Below are 25,710 nucleotides of genomic sequence, written 5' to 3'. Positions count from 1 at the left end.
TTACTCGTATAGTAAAATAAAACTTACGATGTAAGTAGAAAGGAAACTTAGGAAACAAGAACAGACCAACGCATATAAGCCATATATATATATATATATATATATATATTATTGAGGCTGCCACCAAATAAAACAATAATAGTCACTTTATATGATATAACCTTTCCTGTACCATAAAAGAAACAAAGCAAAAAAGAAACACATCCAATGGCACCACAACAAGAAAGTATAAAGGGTCTCAAGCAAAGAGCAAGAAGATTATCTAACCCTAATGATTTACAAGAACCAAACTTACTCTTAGACCCAGGGAATCATCCCTCCTCTCATTTCCGAGAACGTATGAAATCCAATTTCAGATATCAAATGCGAGAGAAATTAGTAAAATTCACAACGAATCAATCAGATCAATTATTCATATGGCAATCCAAATATAGATCATATTGGAATGATTTATTCTTCTCATACACAGCAATGATGGGATCGCATACATTCTATGTGATTTTCTTACCAATGCCTGTATGGTTTGGTAATTATGAAATGACAAAAGATTTAGTTTATATATTAGGGTATTCTATTTACTTGAGTGGGTTTTTTAAAGATTATTGGTGTTTACCAAGACCGAGAGCACCACCTTTACATAGGATTACGTTGAGTAAATATACTGAGAAGGAATATGGTGCTCCAAGTTCTCATACCGCGAATGCCACTGGGGTAGCGTTTTATTTCATTTGGAAATTATTCTTTATGGGGCAAAACAATGACAGGTTGTTGTTGTTACATTGGAAAAAATTTGGTTTGATTTTAATGGTTTTGTTCTATTACTTCACTTTAGTATTGGGTAGAATATATTGTGGTATGCATGGGTTATTAGATTTAATTAGTGGTGCAGTTATTGGTACCTTTTGTACTATCGTTAGATTAAGTCTGAGAAATTATTTCTTAGAGGATTTCCAATGTGCCTCACATATATGGTTCCCTCTTTGGAGTATTGGGTTAGGATTATTTTTATTATTTAATCATATTGAACCAATTGATGAATGTCCATGTTTTGGTGATAGTGTTGCATTTATTGGAGTTGTTTCCGGGTTAGAGATTGGTGATTGGATAATGAATAGATTTAATTTAAACTTGGTTTATTCAATTCATTATCAAGGATTATTCAATAGTATTATGAGAACCGTAGTTGGTGTTTCATGTGTTATTATTTGGAAATACGCGTTAAGTAAACCATTGGTTTATCAATTTTTAATTAAGATTTTACGTTTCAAGGACGATAGGAAAGAAAAGGCTTTACTACACGAAAAGAGTGCGAAAGAAAATGCAAATGAATGTCCTTTATTTATCGGATTCCCGAAAATTGATATAATTGGAAGATTTATCATATATGCTGGAATTCCAATGGTCGTGGTACTGGTAACACCTAAGGCAATTTCTTATTTCAATCTCTGATATGATGAAACAAAGTCGGACCATTCAATTGTATAGATAGAATGAACATTTTATTTTTGTAAAATTATTGATAGATACATAAGGGTTTAAAACATATATAAAAACTATACCAATGTAATCATAACATAAGAAATTATTCACTCTCGTTGAACGCTCATAGGCAGGCACTTAAAAAGAAGTAAGGTATATGTGCCTTATGGATGGTACTAAAGGTATACAGACATAATATATAAAATCGTAGGTATATAAAACGGCATATCCTTAGAAGTTAAATCAGATTGAAAAAATATATCTTATTGTCTGATATATATATATATATATGTGTGTGTATATATGTATGTGTATGAAAAAAAGAGATAGCGTAGCGCTGTATCGTGGGCAAAAGGGTAAAACCGTCATGGATAGAATATATGAAAAAATGGGAATGTACAATGACAATGAGAATAAGGATAAGAATATGTTAATACATTTAGATGGTTGAAACATTAGCTAATTTTCTCTTTGTCGCTAATGCAGCACTTAAAGGGCCGTAACTTTTGGCAACTTCTCTGTATTCTTTGAAAGAAGAGAAAGAATTTCCTGGTGAATACTTAAACACTGCAGCGTAGTTCCTAACGGGCTTCGTTATTCCCTTTACCACCAATGACCTTGTTGCATTTGCAGTAGCGGCTAATCTTGTAGTAGTTTGTGCAATCATTCTTGTTCTTGTGTAGAGGGACGTGCAGAATAGAATTGTGATACAGTTTTAAAATCAGACCTGCTCTATTGACAACACAATCATAAGGTTGAGAGAAATTTATCAAGAGAACTACTCACCTACGTATGTAATATCTTTGGGTTTATATACATTTTTTAGAATTGTTTGATAGCTGACTCGGCTGATACGATAGTAACCGATTTAGACACCCTTTGGTTTCCCATGGTTAAACTGCTTACCAACGGTTGGTTCCACACCGTACGATAAGAGGACGAATGACACCTTTCTCACCTTATAGTTACCATATTTTTGATAAGCATACGTACTTGTCGTCCATAGTAACCCAGTAAAGTACGTAGTCCCATCGAAACGCTTGTTATATATACGCAAGTTAAATCCCGACGGAAAGCTACTGAAGTACCATAAATAAGAAGCAGTCATAGACTTATTTCGTATTGTTCTTTCCTGCAAGAACAATTTCCAATTTTCCATTTCGGGTAATCGGTACCTTCTAAGAATTTTAGCCGCCAAAGTCCAGCGCACATAAATATCCGGTGTTGCCCAGAATGACTGTCAAAAAGTACGGCATAATTCGGTCCAATTCCTTATCGAACGAATCAGGAAAAGTCCGACAAATTCCGTTTCTATTTTGTCATCAATGGGTGTCTGGGTTAGAATGTTATACCGGGTAATAGTGGATATTCAAAAGATGGTACTTGGAAACAGTAACAACTACTCGTTGAAACCTGACGGATACTTCCAGAAGTTCCAGACTTTCACGTTGCCTGTTTATTGAAATTTGAAATTTGTCACGTCGAAAAAGCTGACTGCGTTTAAGAATCAATATACGTACGTACAGTAAGTTAGTTGAAAGCGAGATATATAGCAATGGATCGATATTTACGAGGCAAGAGAAAGAAGGAACAATACTCCTATCAAATAAAAACCAGTTCAACTACATTTTAAAGCTTAAACTGATATTCTTTTTATTTTTTGGGTTTTTGCATTTTCTTCTAAAACTAATCCTAAATTCATTCCTTTAGAAAAACTTCAGTGCCAAGTCTTCCGTGAAGCAGCAGAATTAAAAAACCATTGGTATCCATTGAACATTCGCGATCTCAAAATATTTGCTAGAAGCATAACACATCTATAGTTGCTTCGTACACAATTAAAATTCCTCAGTTGCTTATTTTCTTAGAGCTCTTCCCTTTTACATGACCAAAGGGCAAAACGAGTCTAGTTATTAGCCTAGAACTTTCCCCTAAAGCAAAACAATTCCCTGATCCATATATTGGATATACAAATACTATCATATAAGGTTTCTCAACATGACAAATTCGATAAGTTCAAAACCTACTCCTTCTACGGTAGCGAATGATTCAATAGAAGATACAGATTATGAAGCATTACCATCACATGCACCATTAGCACACCAACTAATGGCAGGTGCCTTTGCAGGAATCATGGAACATTCTATAATGTTCCCCATAGATGCATTAAAAACACGAATACAATCAACGAATGGATCCTCAACAATACCGCCTGCCAAAAATATAATATCACAAATCTCAAAGATATCCACCGCTGAAGGTTCGTTCGCTCTATGGAAAGGTGTTCAATCTGTCATATTAGGTGCTGGTCCTGCTCATGCAGTATACTTCGCTACATATGAATTTTGGAAATCATACTTGATTAAAGATGAAGATTTAGAAACTCATCAACCTTTAAAGACAGCATTCAGTGGTGCCATGGCCACTGTCGCATCAGATGCATTAATGAACCCATTCGATACCATAAAGCAACGAATGCAATTATTGAAAATGAAAGAAAATTCATCAGTTTGGTCCATTTCAAAATCAATATATCAAAATGAAGGTATATCTGCATTCTATTACTCATATCCAACAACTATTGCAATGAACATTCCATTCGCAGCTTTCAATTTCATGATTTATGAATCTGCTAGTAAATTTTTTAATCCAACCCATGTTTATAACCCTTTAATTCACTGTTTATGTGGTGGGATAAGTGGAACCATATGTGCCGCCATAACGACACCATTGGATTGCATTAAGACTGTATTACAAGTACGTGGTAGTAAATCCGTGTCAATGGAAATATTCAAAAATGCAAACACTTTCAAAAAGGCAGCAAATGCAATATATCAAGTACACGGGTGGAAAGGGTTTTGGAGAGGTTTGAAACCAAGAATTATTGCTAATATGCCCGCAACAGCTATTTCTTGGACCGCATATGAATGTGCTAAACATTTCTTATTCTCTACAAAATTACTACAAGCAAACTATGATGATGAAACTGTTGATGAATGAACACTAATCTGGGCTGGTCTAATTCCATATACATCTATGATAGAATTTGTAATTACTAATAAAGCAACCCATAATTTGCGACATTACAGAACTTTTTTGTAAGCTCTTGTATATGCTTAGTCATATATGTATACCTATAAATATTTAAGCCCATATGATACGATAGTATAAGATGCGATTATAAATGTATTGTGCCGTTTGACATCATTCTACATTTACCTTTCGTATGAATTTTTCATCTTCTGCCTCTTCGATAACAATATCTGTCCCACTCGGCTATATAAAGTTACCTTCCCGGAGAACTTTAAAGGGAAAGCGCGATGACTTGGTTTGGTTCCAGAATATGTGCATTAGGAAACTCGATTATTAGAGACGGAATCCCTCTAAATTAGGATACCCTTCCTGGATTTCTAGAAAGATAGCAGCAATATTCCTACCCTCGATGAATTAATCTTACTATCCACTTTTTATCTGGACTAGATTGGAATTAAACAGTATTGTCAAGATTTTGCTCATTTTATTGAATCGTAGTTACGGTTAATTTTCTGTAAAAAATAACACGTTATCTGCTCAAAGCAGAACAAAATGAAACTGACTTTTCTAACAAACTCTTTAGCCATACTATACTTTGTATTCTACCTTTCTTTATGGCTTACCACTATTCATGCAGCAGGTGTCATCACTCATCTGACATTACTCGCAAGATCTGCACCGGATAATTTAAAAAGGACCCATTACTCATATTTAAAGGCAGGCTCCTTCTTCCCAGATGCATTATATAATTGTGATCCAAATAATGCTGATTGGAAAGAATTTGCTGAATTTACACATTGGCCGCCCTTTTTGCATATCGGTATTCAACTATGGTCAGAAAAATATAAACACACTCCAAATTCTATGGATTCATTGAATTTGAAATCTTTACTATTAGGTGTATTCATCCATCAAATAGTTGACACTTCATGGCATTCTTTGGTCCCTGATTGGAAAAATCATGGATTATTAAAAGTAATTAGTGAATTGGAATTCAATGGCGATGTAGATAATGCTCATAATTTTATCGACATTATGGGTGAATTTATTCAATTAAGCAAAATGGCAAGGATAAGTACTGATAATAACGATATTTGGGATTTTTATTTGGAAAAAAATTGGCCCTTACCAAAAAAAGAAGACGTGGAAGAATTAATTGAACGATCAGGTTTCCAACAGAAAAATATTGATTTTCAAACAATAAAAAGATGTCTGAAAACTGGAGAAACAGCAATTAATGCAGAAATATCCACATTTAAAAATAATAGAAATAATCTTCTAAACGTAGCATATGGACTATCACCTCGATCAGGAGAATTTTTGCAAGACTATTGGCTTGGAGGAGAATTCAACTTAATTTCAACATTACGGAAATGTGTGCCCGTATTTCAATCATTGTTTAACCATTACCAAGATGTCACAAAAGAGGATTTTGAAAATGAAATAAAAATATGTAATAATCAGGAAATAAATAAACCATATGTGATATATCCTTATCGGTCGGTTCTAAGCCTGGAGTTATACAAAGATAATCATTTGTATATATCGCCAATGATTCCCTTTTCAAACTTTGGCTCAAGTCTAACTCTTGGTAGATTTATGGATGATAACGAACAGTACCTTGCAGTTGGAGCGCCATTAGAAAATTCACAAGGTTCTATTTACCTCATCCCATGGTCAATCTTTACTTCAGACCAGTTGGAACACACACAAGAGATAACCCATATCCCAATGGTGCCAATGTATGGTTCGGCAGTTCATTCCTTCCCACTGTATGATTTTGACTTTTTAGTAGTTTCAGAACCTGGATTAAATTCTATCAGGATTTTTAGAGGACTGCGATTAGTCTTAGTCTTACGAGATTCCCTCACATCAGATGCTTCCCAATTGACAGTTTCGCAAGTTTTAGATATCAAAGGTGATGGTATTCCCGATCTTTTACTATCTGGTATGTATTATGGTGATCATGAGGAAGGGAGAGTATTTATAATACGAGGTATGGAGTTATTACCTTACTTGTTTTCAAATCATGATCCAATTTATCTAGAGATTACTAAGATTCCGAATATTATGCTTCAAGATAATTATTCACAGGGTCCTTATCATCATTTTGGGTCTTCCATGGCAGTTTCTTTCGTTCGAATGAACAATGATGCTAAGAATAGGCTACTTTATATCACTGCACAGAGTCAAGGTATCGTATATGTATATGAGCTAAATACTCTCAATAATACCAGTTTACCAAAATTCTGCATCCAAGGGAAAAATATAACAAGCTTAGACGAGTCAACAGCATCCGCAATAAAGAAGATCCCGTCCCGCCAGCATGGGATGTTTGGTGTTTCCTTTTGTACTTGGCAAAGTGGGAATGATAGCTATGTTGCGATATCACAACATCTCTTTGATAGAGTATTTATTTACAGGGAAAATAATGGTAGTATAGAATATTACTTAACATTAGCGCTAAAAGTTACAGTTGATCCAGTAAAATATAAAATAGGATTTGGATCTTCCATTGAATATGATCATGAGAATAATGTAATGTTCATTTCGTCGCCAGGTATATATGACGACACAGGCGCAATATGGAAAATACCTATGACAGAATTGGAAAATGCATTTGAAAATCAGGAGTATGTTCTCGTTGTCAATAAAAAATTGGAGCACTTACATCTAATAAATCCAAGAAGGAACAGCAAAGGTTCAACTCACTTTGGTAAGACTATGTTCTTAAGCCACGATCATAAATTAGTTATCGGTATACCTCATGATGGATATGGGAGTTTAGGGTTAAACCAATTAGTAGGAAGTGTAATGGTCGTTTAATTTTTAAACAGCAGCTAGTATCCTATCAACACCCGCATTCAATTATTATCTGCTTCTTTCAATTTCTTCTTTTCAATTCTTTTTAATAGTTTATCTTGTCGTTCCTTCTTTCTTTGTTCTTTCAACTTTTTTATGTCCCGTTTATCAACTGCGGATGGTTTAGGCGCCAACTTCATTAGAACTCTTGTCTGTAAGCTACCCTCCATCAGAGGTTTATTTGAATATTCATTGAGAAGATCATTCAATCTATTAATGATAGAGGTCCTTTGGTTTAATTCTTTCTTAGAAATCTTGATATTGGATGGTTTCGTTGGATCCTCAATATGGTCAAATAATCCCAACCAATTCGAAGAATCGGTACTTTTTTTCTCATCAATATATATATTAACTTTGAAACCCTTTTTCAGCAACTTGATGATTTCTTGGGCTTTCTGATTAGATAAGTCGTCCATACTGATTTGCCATGATATTTTGATATGCTTTAATGTTGTCTCTTTCTTATCTGTACTGCCAGCACCGGTCAGTTTCTTAATAACCCCTAAGGCCACTAATTCCTCCTCTTTCTTTTTGGCAATTATATCCGAATAAGTCTTTAAAGCTACTTTACAGTCTACAAATCTTACCAATGGTATGGGTTTGTTTCGACGATCCTTCTCGATATTTACAATGCTTAACCCTTTTTTTGTTAAATCGAGACCCTTAATAAGATCACGTATATTGATATTCACCAAATTATGTGTTTCAGGATTGACAAAGTTGACAAAACCATGAGAGTTGATAGTGAATATTTTTTCAATAACTGAGTTAATTGCTTCCTTGGCTCTATCGGTACCTGTTTTCCAATTGATTACAAGTTTCCTTCGGCCGCCTTTCTGATATAATCCCTCGCCTTCTTTGTTCCATGATGATGGGGGTCGTTTAGGAGGTTGATTCGCTCGTAACCTATTAGCAGGTCGTTTCTTTTGAAGTGGTTCTTTTTTCTTTGTAGCCCTGATAAGATCTAAAAGTACTCCATTATTACTTTCCCAATCAGCATTGGGATGTATCGTTCTATGAAACCTTCTCGTGCATAATAATGTATTCCTCACAGTTCGTACTAGCATCTAATCTTTATGTGACAACTTACAATTCGTGGTTTGCCAGCCTGTATTGTCTCTTTCCTTCTATGAAGTGTTAGACTGTATGTCTACTTAGTATATAAATATATAGGCAGGTTATAGCGCTTTTCCGCTATAAATATTGAGTAGGCTCGATAGAATAAGAAATTAAATTTAAATGACAGGCAAAAAAAAGAAGGTTCCTCTATAAAATTCATTAAATATTATTGTTGATTTGTGTAGTTATTATTGTTATATTGTAGAGATATATTTAAGGTACTTCGTATATGTTATCTTATTATACGGCTTATGCATGAAAAGGAAGTTTAGATATCAAGACCCATAACCATAGCCAATAATGCCATTCTAACATAGAGACCGTATTTCATTTGTCTGAAGTATGCGGCACGATGATCGTAATCAACTTCTTCCTTGATTTCATTGACTCTTGGAAGTGGATGCATAATAGCCATATTTTCTTTGGCATGGGCCAAGATTCTATTGTCAACAATGTATGCATCTCTTAAACGTTCATAGTCTTCACGACTCTTAAATCTCTCTTCTTGAACTCTTGTGCAGTACAATACATCAGATTTCGAAATTATTTCAGGAGTTAGCTCAACACTTTCAACACCTAGCATGTTCGCAGCTTCTAGTTCTTTTCTTAAAGCAGCTGGAATCCTCAATTCTGGTGGAGAAACTAAATTAACCTTAACTTCATAATGCATTAATAAACGACATAAAGAATGGACAGTTCTACCATGTTTTAAATCACCTAAGAAAGTTACGTTGATACCATTAACAGTACCAATCTCTTCACGAATAGTAAACAAATCTAAGAATGCTTGAGTGGGATGTTCACGGGAACCATTACCACCGTTGATAATTGGAACAGGAGAATACTTGGCAGCAATATGGACAGACATTTCTTCAGGATGACGCATAGCAATAGCATCTGCATAACAAGCAACAGTTCTAATAGTATCTTGTAACGTTTCACCTTTCTTAACAGAAGATACCGATGGATTAATATTGACAACTCTACCACCTAGACGTTCCATAGCAGCAATAAATGAAGAGCATGTACGAGTAGATGGTTCGTAAAAGATAGTACTTAAGACATGTCCTTTCATCAAATCTAGCACACCGTATCTGGCAACAGCTGCTCTGATCTCTTGAGCAACACCGAATAATATATGTAAGTCAGAACGGTCAAATTGTTTAACAGAAAGAATATGTCTACCAAGGAATGGATTATTACCACGGATCAAATTTTGTATAGCACCTGGAACAATCAATTCTTTTGGTGGTCTAGATGACATTAATTTTTGTTCTATTGGTTGATCCATATATTGTTCTGCATCCTCAACGTTATCAAAAGTAGGCCAGTCACGTTGTGGAAGTACCTTTGGTAATGGTTCTTCTTCCCTAATTTCAGAAACAGGAGCAGAGCGTGCTTTAACAACAGATATACCAGTTGGTTGAATGGCGATCAATTCACCGCTTAAAACAACACTTTCATTGTTTAATAGCACACGTTCAATACCACCTTTCAATCCTCCCTTAGTGTAAGGAGACCATCTTTTATTCGAAGTGAACGAATAATCTAAGTCAACTTCAATTAGTGCATTTTGTTCAGGAATATTGAAAATTTTGACTGGATTATCATGTAAACGTAAGATAATATCTTCGATTGTTAATCTGCCATCTTCAACAGCTGAGAAAAGTAAAGGCAGGGCGTCTTTGATACCAGAACCAATATCCACCTTATTACCAGTAATAGAAGCCAAGGCAGTTGGTAGAGCACCAATGGAAAATGCATCAATAGAATCTAAATTATCCCAGAAGAACTTTTGATCTTCGGGGGTAAGTAAGAAAACACCATCCGGATAGTCTTCTTGTGTGACAAATAACGAATGGATACAAACATCACATGTAACTCTGGGGTCTTTTGCTTTAACAGCGATAATTAATGAGAGATCTTGTCTGTTCGAAACACCAGTGATATGAATGGATCTATTTTGTAATGAAGTCAATAGTAAAACGGAAGCCAAATCAGCAGTTTTTGCCTCAGCTATAACCTGTTTCTCAGTTGGCCACTTCTTTAAAAGATCAGCAACAACAGAAACCTTACCCTTTAATTCACGGAATGGTAGGAATAATGCACTTACTCTGTCGGCTGAAGAGGCAACTGAATCAACATTATTTGAAGTCCCAGCAATTGTAAACGAGAAGTCGGTATATGCAGCGTCTTTAGCAGTAGAGAAAGCCGCATTCAATGAATGATGATCAGTAATAGTTGGACCAATAATGGATCTTGGCATGATTTGAGAAAATGTAAAACCAGATTCTAAACCTAATCTTGTTGTCTCTCTTAATTCAACAGGGCCTTTAATGACATTTGAAACGTTTGGAACGAACGATGCAACGTTAATCAACCCAGGCAAAGTAATTGTTCGATGAGAAGTTTGGGCATCACGTTCTGAAACATCTAGTTCTTTAATTCTTGACATGGCTTCAATCAATAACTTTGCACATTTAACATTGGTGACTAAAGGAACAGAATAATCAACGGCCATTCTACGGGTTCTATAACCATTGGAGACATAAGAAGCAGGACGGCGGAATCTATTTGCTGATGGTAGATTAATATATAGGTCGATTTCATTATTCGCCAAATGTTGAGTCAAGGAATATTCTTTTTTCTCTTCATCCTCATTGTCTAAGATACCTAAGTATTGGATAGGAATACCATTTTCTGACATAAAATCGGCTGTACCAGCAGTAGCAAATAACTTATAACCCATGTCAAAGAGCTTTCTGACAGATGGTAGTAATTCTTGTTTCTCTTTATAAGAACCGATGGACAATAAAATGTTTTTCTTTGGTAAGTTAAAGCCAGTAGCAAGTAAAGCCTTCAGGTATGCTTCATATTTAGAATGTCCAAAGGATGCAACTTCACCGGTAGACGCCATTTCCACACCTAAAACAGGATCTGCACCAGCAAGACGAGGAAATGAGAATTGAGGAACTTTAACAGCAACATAATCATTTGGTAACTTTTTAACTGGATATGGCTCAAATGGAATTCCCATAATGGCCTTGGTAGCTAACTCGATTAAATTCACACCAACAACCTTTGAGATGAATGGGAAGGAACGTGAAGCACGGACATTACATTCAATAACTTTAATGTCGTTATCTTTAGCAATGAATTGGATATTGTAAGGACCTGTTATTTTCAATGCTTTACCAATCTTTGCCGTTGCGACGACAATTCTATCAACAGTTTCTTGTGCCAAATCTTGTGGAGGTACAATCAACGTGGCATCACCGGAATGAACACCGGCATTTTCAACATGTTCTGACACAACATGCATGACAAGTTCACCATTTCTAGCGACAGCATCCATTTCAATTTCTTTAGCATTTTCAATATATTTGGTAATGACGACTGGATAATCACGCGATACCTCAACCGCTTGATTCAAATAAGATTCTAAATCATTCCTCGAATAAACAGTATTCATTGCAGCACCAGATAGAACATAAGAGGGACGAACTAAAACTGGATAACCAACTTTATTAGCAAATTCTTCTGCTTCATCCATGGATGTTAGTTCTTTCCATGCTGGTTGGTCGACGCCAATTTGGTCCAGCATACGGGAGAATTTATAACGATTTTCAGCAGAGTCGATCATTAATGGTGAAGTACCTAAAATTTTGACGTTTTCGTGGTGTAATGACATTGCAATATTATTAGAAGTTTGACCACCCATAGAAACGACAACACCAGCAGAAGATTCAAGTTCATAAATATCTAAAACTCTCTCTAAATTGATTGTTTCAAAATATAACCTGTCAGCTTCATCATAATCAGTAGAGACAGTTTCTGGATTGTAATTAATCATAATAGTCTTAACTGCGTTAGCACGAAGTGTCCTAACAGCGGTAACAGCACACCAATCAAATTCAACAGAAGAACCAATACGATAAACACCTGAGCCTAGAACCATAACACCATGATCATCGAAAGTTACATCGTGCGCGGCTGCATTATATGTCATGTACAAATAGTTCGTGAAAGCTGGAAATTCAGCAGCAACTGTATCGATCTGTTTCACAAAAGGAGTAATACCATAATCTTTTCTTAATCTACGAATGGCAACTTCATTAGAGTTCAAAAATTTAGCAATTTGCCTGTCATCAAAACCTAGTTGTTTAGCTTCTCTCAATAATAAGGATGGAAAATTCTCAATGGCACCGATTTCACAAAGCTTTTGCCCAAACGTAATCAAGTCGTAGAGCTTATGTAAGAACCATTTATCAATTTTTGTCATTTCCCAAACTTTTTCTACAGAGTAACCCTTCTTGGCAAAAGCATTAGCAATAGCGAAAACACGTAGATCAGATGGATTATTCAACTCGTAATCAATATTAATATTCAAATCAGTTTCATTAAAACCTAGGTTAGCATATTCGGTTGACCTAATGGCTTTTTGTATAGCTTCCTCGAAGGTTCTACCAACACTCATTACTTCACCAACAGATTTCATTGATGATGATAATTCAGTCGAAACTCTTGAGAATTTTTTCAAGTCCCATCTTGGCATCTTAACCACACAATAATCTAATGATGGTTCAAAGCAAGCACATGTCGATTTTGTAACAGAGTTAGTAACTTCATTTAAAGGAATGTTCAATCCTAATTTGGCAGCAGTATAAGCTAATGGATAACCAGTGGCTTTAGAAGCTAGCGCAGAAGAACGTGACAAACGAGCATTGACCTCAATAATACAATATTCTTTAGAGAAAGGGTTTAGAGCATATTGAATATTACATTCACCAACAACACCAAGATGTCTAATAACATTAACAGCTGTAGTTCTCAACATATTATATTCTTCATCTGATAATGTCTGGGATGGAGCAACAACAATAGAGTCACCAGTATGAATACCTAGAGGATCAAAATTTTCCATATTACAGACGGTGACACAGTTATCAAAGGCATCACGAACCACTTCGTACTCAATTTCTTTCCAACCCTTCATGGATCTTTCTACCAAAACTTGGGGTGATGATGCGAAGGCAACATTACATAAGTCTATCAATTCTTTTTCGTTGTCTGCAAATCCAGAACCTAAACCACCCAATGCAAATGCTGCACGAACAATGACTGGGAAGCCAATATCCTTAGCTGCGGCCATAGCTTCTTCTACAGAATTAGCTGCATGAGACATGGCACATTTTTCATTAATTTCTTCAATTTTGTTTGCGAATAATTCACGATCTTCGGTAGCAACGATAGTATCGATCGGAGTACCCAAAACTTTGACACCTAAACTTTCGAATTCATCTTTTAGTTCAATACCGACAGAGAGCGCTGTTTGACCACCGAATGTGACGTAAATTGCATCTGGTCTTTCATGTAGGATAACTTTTCTTACAAAATCTGCAGTGACAGGTAAAAAGTATACTTTATCAGCTAAACCTTTGGATGTTTGAATCGTAGCGATATTTGGATTGATCAAAATGGTATAGATACCTTCTTCTTTCAATGCCTTTATAGCTTGAGAACCTGAATAATCAAATTCACCAGCTTGACCAATGGATAACCCACCTGAACCTAAAATCAATACCTTCTTAGGATCTACTCTTGGATGTGCTGCCAGATTATCTTCGATTTTTCCGCCTGGGAATTCAACTGGTTTTAGGATTCTATTGTGTTTAAATTCTTTCACAGCTTTGATAAATACGTCGAACAGAAATTCAGTATCTCTTGGACCTGGAGTTGATTCAGGATGGAATTGCACTGAAAAGAACGGCAATTCCGAATGATAAATACCTTCATTAGATCCGTCATTAGCATTATAAAAGAGAGGTTTCCAACCATCGGATAAAGTATCTACATCAACAGCGAAACCATGATTCTGAGAAGTAATATAACAGCGACCACTGATAGTAGAAGTACATGGAATATTATGACCACGGTTACCGAATTTCAGTTTCAACGTGGACGCACCAGTGGCTCTTGCTAACAGTTGATGGCCCAAACAAATGCCAAAAATAGGAGTCCTTTTAGCTTCAACAACAGAAGTTAATCTTTTCGTTAAATCGTCCAAAACTGAAGGATCACCTGGACCATTAGAAATAAATAAACCATCATATTCTTCAGAAGTGAAATCATAATTCCATGGAACAACCTTCAATTCAACACCACGGTTAACAAAACAACGAATTTGGTTATATTTCATGCCGACATCGATAGCTAAAATTCGTAATGTCTTACCATCTGGACCAGTTTGTAAGTCTATTCCTTCTTTAGGAGGTGTGTATAATTTTGGTTCTTGCGTAGAAACTAGAGAAACTAAATTTTGGGTATTTGGATCAACCCATTCTGGAACATCAAAGTCCTCTTGCCAATTAGAAGAAGTTGCATTAATTCTGTTTGTGTTTAATTTTTGTAAAGCTAATCTACCAAGCATAGACCCTGAATCTCTCAAATGCTTCGTCAATAGTCTTGTATCGACACCATAGATACCTGGAACACCTTCTTTTTGTAGCCATTTGCCTAAAGATGATGCAGCTAACCAATGTGAGTAATCTTCGGTATAATGAGCGATGACTAAACCAGCTATATGAATTCTATTACTTTCAAAATATTTTGGTAAAGACTCGATAAATTTAGTTTTTAGATTAAAATCAGGAACACCATAATTACCAACCAAAGGGAATGTGATCACTAAGATTTGACCCTCATAAGATGGATCAGTGATGGATTCTGGATAACCAACCATACCAGTTTGGAAAACCAATTCACCGGCACAACTCTTTTCCGCACCAAATGAATAACCTTGTAAAACAGTACCATCTTGTAACTCTAAAGTGACTAAACGATCACCTGTAGCTTTAAGCGAAGGAGCAATTGGAGCAATTGGGATACCTGATGACATTTTGAAATCTTGTATATTTTTTTTAAAGTTCGTTTGCTTTTTCAAGTTCCTGTAACATAAACAAGTAGTGACAATGTGCATTAGTTAGTATTATAATCTTAAATATATATATGTAGGTCGAGATGAGGTCCATCCTTATAAGACGCAACTATGGTTCTTCTCATGTAGTAGACTACGGATCCTACCTCGAGAGTGATGTTCCAGGGCTTTTTCAGTTTGGTGAACTCAAGGGACGGCTTGAAAAAATTGACTCTTTTAACTTCATGTTTTGACTCTACTGTTGGAAATTTTCCAACCAAGCGGACTTCTCGAAAATTCTCCTTGCAAAATAAGGAGGCAAAGGAAGAGATATAACATACTTTGGTATAGAAATATGAAATAGTATCTGTTTAATAATTTCTACCTCTAGTTAAACCTTGGTTGTTCAAAAATGGCTATTGATCCGTAAAAGAAATTGGCTGAATAGATGAATTTAGATTTTCTTTGGTATACTTGGAAGAAAAACAAGACTAAAAAGTAGTTATACAGAAGAAGTAGAATAGGTATACGACCACATATTCCAAGAAACAAAATTGGTTTGATTAAAATATACTTCTTTTTTTCTGTACCGTAAAGGAAAGAGAAGACAGAATCGAAACGATACCTTGGAAATTTCATGTAGTATTTATATTCAGGAAATATGCGGAAAAGACCGATGGCGATTTCTTGTAAATTGTTTCTCACTTCTGAAATGTCTTGAGTATATGTAACAAATCTTTACAAAATGTCATTATTTGTCCATATTTTTGGTGCACCACATAATATTTTAAAAATTGTCCTTCATACACCTTATAGTGTGGTGTACTGATTAAATATAAACCTTCGATGTTTCTTAAGAGAATAAAACCCTGGTCATCGCGACATTTCTTCAAATGCAGATTAAAGTTTAAACCGTACTGGTACCCAGAGAATGTATTGCATATATCAAATTTGGTAGCTAAAAGCAGAATTTTATGGGATGCCAAAAGTGCTCCTTATGAAGATCTTTGTCGGAATAGTTAATTATAGGGTATTCGGAGCTTAGATACATCGAGCTTTTAAGTCAGATGGCTTATTTACAGTAGGAGTCCTCACCAATCTCAGCTGAGATGTCATAGGCAATTCGAAAGAAAAAGAGTAGTTCTGATGCTATTATGCAAATGCTATTTTAGTTACTTTAACTACATAATTGTATAAAGTATATGATTCAATAAAAGTTTATAATAGGCGATAATCTATTGTTCGTTACTTCTTTCGGACAAGAAATGAGATCTTGCAGATGTAGCAGCTGAAGATTGGCGTTGCTGAGGGGGTAATGTAAAACTTTTCTTTAATCCTCGTCGTATCCACCTTGTTCCATTCTTTACATAACTGTTCATTGGATCTCTATTCGATTGACTATCGCTTTTTGAGATGGCGCTTCTTTTTTTGAGCTTTAGGTCTTCGATATGGTCAATGTGTTCTAACCTATCACTTGGCAACATAATTGCACGGTCCAAAGAATATGGCAAACCTCTATTTCTTCCCCTAATTAACATGGCAATAATTACTAACTTTGACAATACAGTAAGTCGGCCAGAGAATGATTGATTTGTATTTGGATATCCAAGCGATAACCCAACAGTACCATAAGCACTAACAATCTCAAACAAGATTGAAAATACATTGAAAGCTGGTGCAGCATCATCCTTAATTTTACCATTCTCACAGATACAGATAATAAAGAGCCCCAAGAATAAGAACCAAAGATCAAAGGATAACTGTCTTCTTAAGTGCGCTCCAATGAAAGATCTCGTAGATACTTTCTTAGTTTTCCTCATGTTCTTTTTCTTATTCGAGCTTCTTGATGAGCCAGACGTTTCCGTACTGTCCTCTTCATTGTTTGAGCTCTCGTCATACTCTTCTTCATTATTGTCATCTTGTTCATCATCACTATGCTCTCCATCCTCTTCTTCCTCTTCTTCTTCTATTTCTTCCGGTGTACGTATCTCACCATATATTCCTAAAGACTGTTCCTCATAGACATTCGTTCTTCTTATAGAAATGGCTAATGGCAAGACCGAAACGTACATCATTAGCATGTAAGAAACTTGGATTGCCGCATGTAGCTTACTTAAATCCATGACAGAAAAGCCAGCAGTTCTGGTACAAACACCTTGAAATAATCCCATTACAACTTTGTATCCTCTTCCAATACCGTCTAGGTACGAAGAGCCAAAATCTAAAATGACAAATAAAATTAAATCGGTAAAATTTAAAAATAATAAGATCAATAAAAGCCACCAGGTGGCTGCGCTTGGAAATAACAAAGTAAAGCAACGACGGGGATGATCCAGTAAAAATCCAAGGCTTTCTTTCAATTGCGACAAATCAGGTGCCAGTTTAAACATGATCCAAATGATAAATCTTAATAATATAGGAAACCCCGTATTACCGATAATAATAAACCATGCCATGGTAAGTAATGGATAGATAGCTTTATTGAATGATGACATGGAATCAGGCGTCAATGTTAATCCTAGGTCAGAGAATGCACTCATAGCAGTGAAAAATCCCCACCATGCAGGTGAAATACCATCATCTCTAACAATGGATATGTAATGTTTACGAACACAGATCCATGGGACTAACATCACAAATGCCATGATATTGAAGCCAATGTAATAAGCAAGAAGAATTCTGCACAGTAACTTGATAGCTCTGTATTCAACACCGCCTAGCTCATCTTTCTGTCTTTGCGTTAAACCATAAAAATTAGAATTACGTCCTATGGTTGGTTGCCAGGACAAGTAATTGGTACTCATTGTTCTTTCTATGTGCCCATGAGGGCGAGAAAAATTTATATCAGGGTCGAAATGTAGTCCATAATAGTTTCCTTCTTCATCAATGTCGGGCTTGTTGGCATTGGTACTTTCAAGACTTTGGAGATAACCATCATCTTCATTCATACTAGATGGGTTAGGATGAGAATCAGAACTATACTGGTCTGATCCATGGCCGGGATGGCCGAGGGGTCTATCTCCTTTGAATAGTACAGAGGCACGTTTGTTTTGGGGGAAATGACTTTCAAAATGCGGAAATGCGCTGCTCTTCCTATGTTTGGCTTTCCAATCTTCATATATTACCTTTTGGAAATCAGGCTTCCTTGCCAACTCATCTAGCGTTTTCACCAATGCTTGGTCGTAGGTCCTTGATTTATGTAAGGGATGTACGATATCGTGACCCTGAGAATTATCGAATGATGATCTATTCTGCCTCAAAGGTGGTCTAGAAACAGTTTCTTCCCAATGGGTTCGGTTAACATTATTGTTACTGCTCAGATTTTCTTGTTCGTCGTCTGTTTCATCATCTGCAAAATACTCTTCATTATCTCCATCATGTTCAGTGTATTGTCCACGTGAACGCCTTGTACTCTTCCCAGTACGTTTTTCTGTGGAACCTGTGGATAAGCTTCTTTTGATTTTTTGCCGTATTCGCCTCCCCTTCGGTATATGTTTGAATATATTTCGGCTTGATCTTCGGGTATGAGCAAAGTATGATCTTGGTGAATCTACCTCCATGGTAGCATTATGTGCTTTTATTTGTCTCTCTCGTTGTAACCGTCTCTTTGGGGGTTTTGTGATATCGAATTGAATAGTTGGACGTTGTCTATTCAGTATATTTGCCTCATCTGGTTTCCATTCTGAATTCAACATGTAATGTTTGTTTGATACGGGAGATCTAGATCTTGTTTTCGGGCTAATAGAGCCTAGACTTTGCCGAGAACTATGTGGAGACAGAACCCCTTCAGTATCTGATAAATCTGCCCCAGATTCGACGTTGTTGAAATCTGTACTACGATCGGATGCATTTTCACTGTCATTTCTGCTGTTCGGTATATTGCCAAAAGTGGAAAGTGATTCCACTGCTGAGCTGTTGTTGTCTATTATATCTGCAGGTCTCGGTTGTAAAGAATTTTCAGTGATGTCCTTTGGACTTATTTCTCTGTCATAAAAATTCAAGCTTCTTCCTGTTGGGGCCTTCACAATTAGTGCAGGTCCATCATCTTCTTTTGCATCATCATGTTGATTCCTTAACAGCATGATAGATCGATACATATCTTCAGGCAAAATATCTTCTGACATCCTCCTTCTAGCAAAGTTTTCAGTCTCATCCTCATAATCTCTATCAAAGCTCCCATCATTATGCCGTATTTGTGGTTCGGAAACCCCTAGTGTATGATTTATATATGGTTTAGTAACCGATGCCTCGTCCTTTGTTGAACTAGAAGTTGGTACTGAGGAGCTGTTGGAGTCAGAATTGTGGGAATTAGCCTGTGGGCGTATGGCTGCATAACGACTATGGCCAGTAATTGTATCATTGATGGATTCTTGTTCATCTCTATTGACCATTTTACCACTGAATAACTTTTCTTGGAAATCATCTCTTCTTTGCGGGACTGAAAAAAATGCGATCTTGAATAAGCTTGATGGGACATATTCGTTTTTGTCCTTGCAGTTAATTCTCTTTCTATAAGTTGTTTTTGTTCTCCTTATCTCAAAATTTCTCTTTGAGGAGTCTCTAATACCATCAAAATATCTTTCGAACCAGTATAATCTAACGAACGCTAAACAACCATGAATGATGATCGGCGTAGAAAGCATACATGTTAAATATATTATCAATTGCTGGTACAATGTAAGGCCGTTCAGATCTACAGTATTTAGACCACCTTGTGTTGTAGCGCCTGCGGCCAAAAATAAAATATCGATATATCTGGCATTTTTGATAGGGTACATCAATATTGAAGCAATGATAGTCAATGAAATGATATAAAAATAATGAACGGCAATAAAATTGGGGAATATATATTTCTTTATTGGTGTAAATTTCTGACCTAACTCATCTATGAAATCACGTAATTTATGGCCTAAAGTTTTTTTGTATGGGATAGTAAATGGAGTCAATGTCGAAACACGACTCAACCTTCGGCGAAGTTGCATTTAATGATATACAGAAACTTCAAAAAAACGGTAGAGGAAAACCTAGTTTGTTTGTTTTTGTTTTAAAGCCCACCGTGAGGTAATAAAAAGTAAAAGTTCTTCTGAACGCTCCTCGTCGGATGCAAAAGGCTCCAAATAAACAGTTTATTGTTTCAGAGATAAATCTTGTTTCTAAGTATAATAGGTAAGTTGGAATACTGCTGTTATTTAGATATTTACCTGCAAGGACAGAGATTATGAGATATTTGGTATTGCGACTCGTGATCTATTCAGATAAATATCATCTGGCATTTGTATTGTTATTTTTACATTTTTTTGGCGCCCGGTGGAAAAAGCCGAAAAGTAATGTGAACAGTGATAAAATCGGCAGGCTTCGGAAGATTTGATAAAAGGATTAGCAAGTGGTTTAGTCCACTAATAAGACTAACAAATGGTTGAATTTCCAAGATAGGAAGTCCGTTTTCTGAATTATCTTTGTGGATTTCTGTGTTCCTGTGGTTTAATGTTGTTCCATGTACGGTGAAATTTTCTTGAGATTAATTTAAGTTCATACCGCTTGTAACATGAAGACGGGGCACATAGATTATAGAATATCATCTAAAGCGGACAGATTGTAGTCATGTATTGATATAGATATTAATAATACAAAAAAAATTACATAAATACATATAATGCAAAAGAAATAAGGTTGAAAGTTCATGAAAGAACATAACAGCTTAAAAAAATGATGTATGAAGGAATATGATTTGAGAAAGTGTTAAAGTGGGAATATGTATGGTGAAGACATAAGCAATTAAAGTCCTCCCATATGTAGTGCTGGGACACGTTTTCGTAAACTATCTTCACCCTTTTCAGCAAGTATTTTCTTCCTTTTCTCCAGCCTACTTGTTAAGTAATCACTCATACCAACATCCACATCTCTATATTTGACTAACCATGGGTGTTCTAATAATGCTGAGTAATTCAATCTTCTTTCAGGAATTTTTTGTAAACATAAACTAACAAAATCTTGAGCTTCTTTACTAAACTTATCGGAAGGTAATTGTGGAGGTGGACCATCAACGATAGCACTTAATTGTGAAAATATGTTATCAAATGTTTCCGGTGGATATGGATACCTTCCCAATGCCATTTCTAATATACTTAATCCCAGGGACCAAATATCAGATTGGACTGTATATGTAGCCATATCAGGATTGAATGACTTGATACGTTCTGGAGCCATATATGATTGACAACCGATATTTGTCTTGGCCATTGATGCTACTAAATTCCCGGAAACTCCGAAATCACATAACTTGATAGTACCTTGTTTGGCGGAACATAAGATGTTAGTCGGTTTGACATCTCGATGAATAATATTATGTTCATCTTTTAAGACTTTTAGACCTCTAATCACAGCAGTGGTAATAACAGCCAATTGTGGCTCATCAATTCCGCCAATTTCTGGATCTTGACTATAGATTTTATCCAGTGAACCACCATCCATATATTCCATACACATATAGACAGCTCCTTCAATAAAGAATGCACCATAGAAATCTACCACGTAAGGAGATTGGCATTTATGCAAAACTTCCAATTCCATTAAGATTTGTCTAAATTTAGCTTCATCTAATTCCAATCTAACCTCTTTCATAGCCATGATAATATTGGTTGGTTTATGTAAAACTTTTGAAACGTTCCCATAATTCCCGTGACCAATTTCTTCCAAAAATTCTAATTCCTCCAATGTAATTTTGGAACTAGAACCATTATTAAAATAAATTCCCTTAGATGATAATGATAACTTACCAGCGAAGTTCAGTGAACCAGATTTAATATCTACATATTTAGAAAAATTGGCAAAAATACCACCGCTACCACTACCACTACCACTTCCGTTACTATTCACAGATGAAGATGGGTTAGTACCCTCTGTGTCATGTTGTTCATTGTTACTTGACGATGTGGCTGTGCTTTGAATAGCATTTATCAAAGAACCCGGATTGGACCTTTTACCATTGTTCGATGTATTAAGATTAGAGGAATGATTTTTATTAGATGGTGATGCGGCAAATGCCTCTTGTTGATTATTATTAGTTTGTTGTGCTGACGGTGATGGTAATTTATTTAACATTTTCAAAGACATTCCTCCTAATGGTAATTTGAGTCCACGTCGAGCACTTAAACTTTGCTTTGGACGTTCTATCGTTGGAGTATTAGTTGATGATATTGTTGGTAGTTGATGATGACTTATTGAAGATGGTACTGTTGAAGTTTTTGTTACATTAGCTGTATTCGTACTTATTCCCAATGTGCTGGTAGTATTGGTGGTAGAAGCAGTTATTGGTGCTATCGATAAGGGTCTCCTTGGTGCCCTTCTTGTTGGATTCAATTGCGATATGGAGTTTGGGTATTCTACATGTTGAACCGTCCGAAGTATTTTTTCTATGAATATCTTTTTATTTCGTAGGCTTTCCAAAGTTTTTTCTACAGAATTTTGTGTATCTTGATAGTTTGATAATGATGAAGGTAAATTTTGATCAGATAGGTTTGTATGTTTATTATTTTTATATGATATTTCTTGTTTATTTGTATCTTTCTTTATTGTTGCTGGTAAATGCATGTTTTGTATCATAGTTTGTTCTTCCCTTGTTGAAGATGAAGATGAGAATGAAGATATATTAGTGGTGATACTTGTTGGTGGCAAAGGGGGCAATGGTTTATTCACTATTTGTTGAATCTTTCCTGGCTGTAACTGCGGTTGAATTTGAGATTGCTGTTGTAATTGAACTTGTACATGTTCTTGTATCCTTTGTTGTGAAACTGAAGAACCAGATGATACTGAAGATGGTGATGACACCTGTTGATTTTGATTGTTTTGATTGGAATCATGTTCACTTTTATTGCTACCAATACTGGTAGATCTTTTTAATGCACGTTGTTCTTGGAATGCTTTTACACGAGCATGTAAGTTTGCATTAATATTTTCATAGTTTGAAGATGTCGAGGAGGTTCTTTTAACGTTTATAGAGTTGATAGTTGTAGGAGTTTTGTTTTGAACTGGAGAAATGGGACGTTCAGAATTTGGAGTATGCATCAATTCATCACTTGCCGTAATAAAACTATTCCTGTGGGATCCTTTCGTATCTCGTTCATTGGTATCATTTATAGATAATTTAGAAAACGATTCAGTCATATTTCAATAAAACGGAAAAAACTGGGGGACCAAAAAGAATAAAATAAAAAATTTGAATGGTACCTTTTCTGCGATATCAAAGACTACTTTCGAAGTTAAGAAATATTTAAAATATTCTTGTATATCTTTCTTCCTTGCACTTCCAATTTAGGGACTGTAGGTTTAGTTGTTGCTGTTGTTTTCGCTATCGTAAAGCAGTGAAATATTTGCCTATTGTCTTCTCTAGTTTTCTTCGTTGGCTATGTATCCGTTTTGAGGGTACCTAAGAATATAGTCGATCCAAGAAATTGATGGAATGGAATACAGAGTTCGGAATATTGGTGATGGTGAGTAACAAAGTTAGGTGTTTTTTCTTTGCCTCTTGAATTATAAAGTGTATCTTTCTATCTTGCCTTTATCGACAATTTTCCCGAGACTCAAGAGGATCAATGTAACGGTACACTATTTCAACCTTCTCCGGAAGGTTATCGCGCTTGTTTGGGGAGTTTACAGGGTGGAGTGGGGTGTTATATACTTTAAAACCTGAAAGGGCAATTTTGTCTCTTTGTTGTTTGCCTAGTTTTAAACTTTTGTACTTAAAGAGCCACCTTCCCGAAATTCACCATAGACTACGTTTAGATAGACGATACAGTGACGTCGGAAGTTCTATCACCGGCTCCCACGGCCAGTGCCACTACCACTGCTGCCGCCGACAGTTCACCGACTTGAGACTTAGACGGGAAAAGCTGCCGCGGAAAAATGATACCGAAACGTAATAAAGTTCCCGCCACGGCTCCACTCGCTGAATCTGCTGGGCCCCTGGGGAAAATATATAGTATCCTCCGCCCGAAAGAGCGCCCCGGGAGAGAGCCTCGGGAGGGAGCCCGTTGGCTCTCGTGAGAATTGGTAACAAGCCCGCGGTTAATGAGGAAGAACCAGGCCCAAAAGGGAAATAGTCCACCAACATTTACGTTAAACTTTACGCGTTTGTATAGATAAATTAGGTTAATTTGAACTTATAATAGAAGAGATGGAAAGGAAATGCGGTATATATTAACTAATATTTACGTACGTAGTGCATGTATTGGGAACCCTTCCCCACTATGTTATCAGCAAACTAGTATTGTCCAGAGATCTCTTACCAAGGATCTTCAACGAGACATTTAAAGGCATAACCTGCCAATTAGAAGTCTCTACCCTTATAAGCCTACTTTTGCTTTCCCTTATTAGATGGAGTGAGGCTTAAACCACATAAAATATACACATGTCCGTATAAAGCTAGAGAATGTAAATATTGTTAGCAGAGTAGCCTAATGTTCAAGTGCATAGAATGCACACTTGTGTCCCACCCGGATACTCATATTCGGTACGATTCAAACAAATAACCAGTTTTCCTCTTCAAAATTAGGATTCAATGCTACGTCAAGATAACTTTGTTTCATTGGGCTGGTTAAATCAGTTTTTAAATTGGATGGTATATCGATTAACTGGAGTTCAAGAACGCATACAAAAACTAGCAGGGAATGTCATGACCCCCTGGCTTCGGGGATAAATATTTTAGTATTTTATTTCTGGTTCAACTAAACGAAGAGAAAACTGTAACCTGATCTCCCGCTTCTATTATATAAAATACAGTAAATATTCAATTAGTCTAATGACTGTGTAAACCGCTAACTTTACCTTTGATCTAGGGGAATTTATTTTACGCGTCGCATTTTCTAAGCCACGGCCCGAAGTCCACTAATAAATGGCCGTACGCTTCGAAGACAGTTTACGCGTATCGTTAATAAAAAAGATTGACAGTTTGAAATGGCTTGTATGTCCAATGTTAAATCTAAATCTAGTATAACTATAATATGTTGGTTTAAAATGTCTAGCTGAACTAGAGAGTAGATAAGAAAGGAGTCGATGAAAGATACAGAGTTGTACAATTTTTTATACCTACTCTAGAATATTCTGGATTTAATTATACATAACATAGTTATTGTGTCCATCGCACTTTCATTTTATAATAATTCCAGTGACCAGTTTATGAACACATTGTCTTATATATTTCCTTTACCATAGTATAAGTTCATATGAATGCTATCCGAGCTCTTTCATCCAAGGTGAGAGACTTGTAACTTCGTCTTGATTTCTATCGGCTACACAACAGTTTGTCA

At 35.9% G+C, this 25,710-nt stretch overlaps 8 protein-coding genes across 8 annotated transcripts; 3 read left to right on the top strand and 5 right to left on the bottom strand.

Annotated features, from left to right (window-relative positions):
• Positions 1–207: 207 nt before the first annotated feature.
• LCB3 (sphinganine kinase LCB3) lies at positions 208–1,449 on the top strand (the record flags this gene model as incomplete). Its single annotated transcript, XM_003980232.1, has 1 exon — positions 208–1,449. One exon carries the CDS (start codon positions 208–210, stop codon positions 1,447–1,449), a length of 1,242 nt encoding a protein of 413 aa, XP_003980281.1.
• Positions 1,450–1,918: 469 nt separating this feature from the next.
• DPI8 (Dpi8p) lies at positions 1,919–2,146 on the bottom strand (the record flags this gene model as incomplete). Its single annotated transcript, XM_003980231.1, has 1 exon — positions 1,919–2,146. The coding sequence occupies one exon, from the start codon at positions 2,144–2,146 to the stop codon at positions 1,919–1,921; it is 228 nt and encodes a 75-aa protein (XP_003980280.1).
• Positions 2,147–3,474: 1,328 nt separating this feature from the next.
• On the top strand, positions 3,475–4,476 carry MRS3 (Fe(2+) transporter; the record flags this gene model as incomplete). Its single annotated transcript, XM_003980230.1, has 1 exon — positions 3,475–4,476. One exon carries the CDS (start codon positions 3,475–3,477, stop codon positions 4,474–4,476), a length of 1,002 nt encoding a protein of 333 aa, XP_003980279.1.
• A 585-nt stretch (positions 4,477–5,061) lies between these two features.
• Positions 5,062–7,335, top strand: NDAI0G06190 (uncharacterized protein; the record flags this gene model as incomplete). The annotated part of the gene is made up of 1 exon (XM_003980229.1): positions 5,062–7,335. The coding sequence occupies one exon, from the start codon at positions 5,062–5,064 to the stop codon at positions 7,333–7,335; it is 2,274 nt and encodes a 757-aa protein (XP_003980278.1).
• Positions 7,336–7,373: 38 nt separating this feature from the next.
• AIM23 (Aim23p) lies at positions 7,374–8,438 on the bottom strand (the record flags this gene model as incomplete). Its single annotated transcript, XM_003980228.1, has 1 exon — positions 7,374–8,438. One exon carries the CDS (start codon positions 8,436–8,438, stop codon positions 7,374–7,376), a length of 1,065 nt encoding a protein of 354 aa, XP_003980277.1.
• A 320-nt stretch (positions 8,439–8,758) lies between these two features.
• URA2 (bifunctional carbamoylphosphate synthetase/aspartate transcarbamylase) lies at positions 8,759–15,469 on the bottom strand (the record flags this gene model as incomplete). Its single annotated transcript, XM_003980227.1, has 1 exon — positions 8,759–15,469. The coding sequence occupies one exon, from the start codon at positions 15,467–15,469 to the stop codon at positions 8,759–8,761; it is 6,711 nt and encodes a 2,236-aa protein (XP_003980276.1).
• Positions 15,470–16,641: 1,172 nt separating this feature from the next.
• Positions 16,642–20,388, bottom strand: TRK1 (Trk1p; the record flags this gene model as incomplete). Its single annotated transcript, XM_003980226.1, has 1 exon — positions 16,642–20,388. The coding sequence occupies one exon, from the start codon at positions 20,386–20,388 to the stop codon at positions 16,642–16,644; it is 3,747 nt and encodes a 1,248-aa protein (XP_003980275.1).
• A 793-nt stretch (positions 20,389–21,181) lies between these two features.
• On the bottom strand, positions 21,182–23,569 carry PBS2 (mitogen-activated protein kinase kinase PBS2; the record flags this gene model as incomplete). Its single annotated transcript, XM_003980225.1, has 1 exon — positions 21,182–23,569. The coding sequence occupies one exon, from the start codon at positions 23,567–23,569 to the stop codon at positions 21,182–21,184; it is 2,388 nt and encodes a 795-aa protein (XP_003980274.1).
• Between the last annotated feature and the right edge of the window lie 2,141 nt (positions 23,570–25,710).

The sequence above is a fragment of the Naumovozyma dairenensis genome, chromosome 7 (genome assembly GCF_000227115.2).
Source record: "Naumovozyma dairenensis CBS 421 chromosome 7, complete genome".
Lineage (NCBI taxonomy): Eukaryota > Fungi > Ascomycota > Saccharomycetes > Saccharomycetales > Saccharomycetaceae > Naumovozyma > Naumovozyma dairenensis.
Note: the sequence above shows the minus strand (reverse complement) of the source record. Positions and strands in the feature narration are given on the sequence as shown.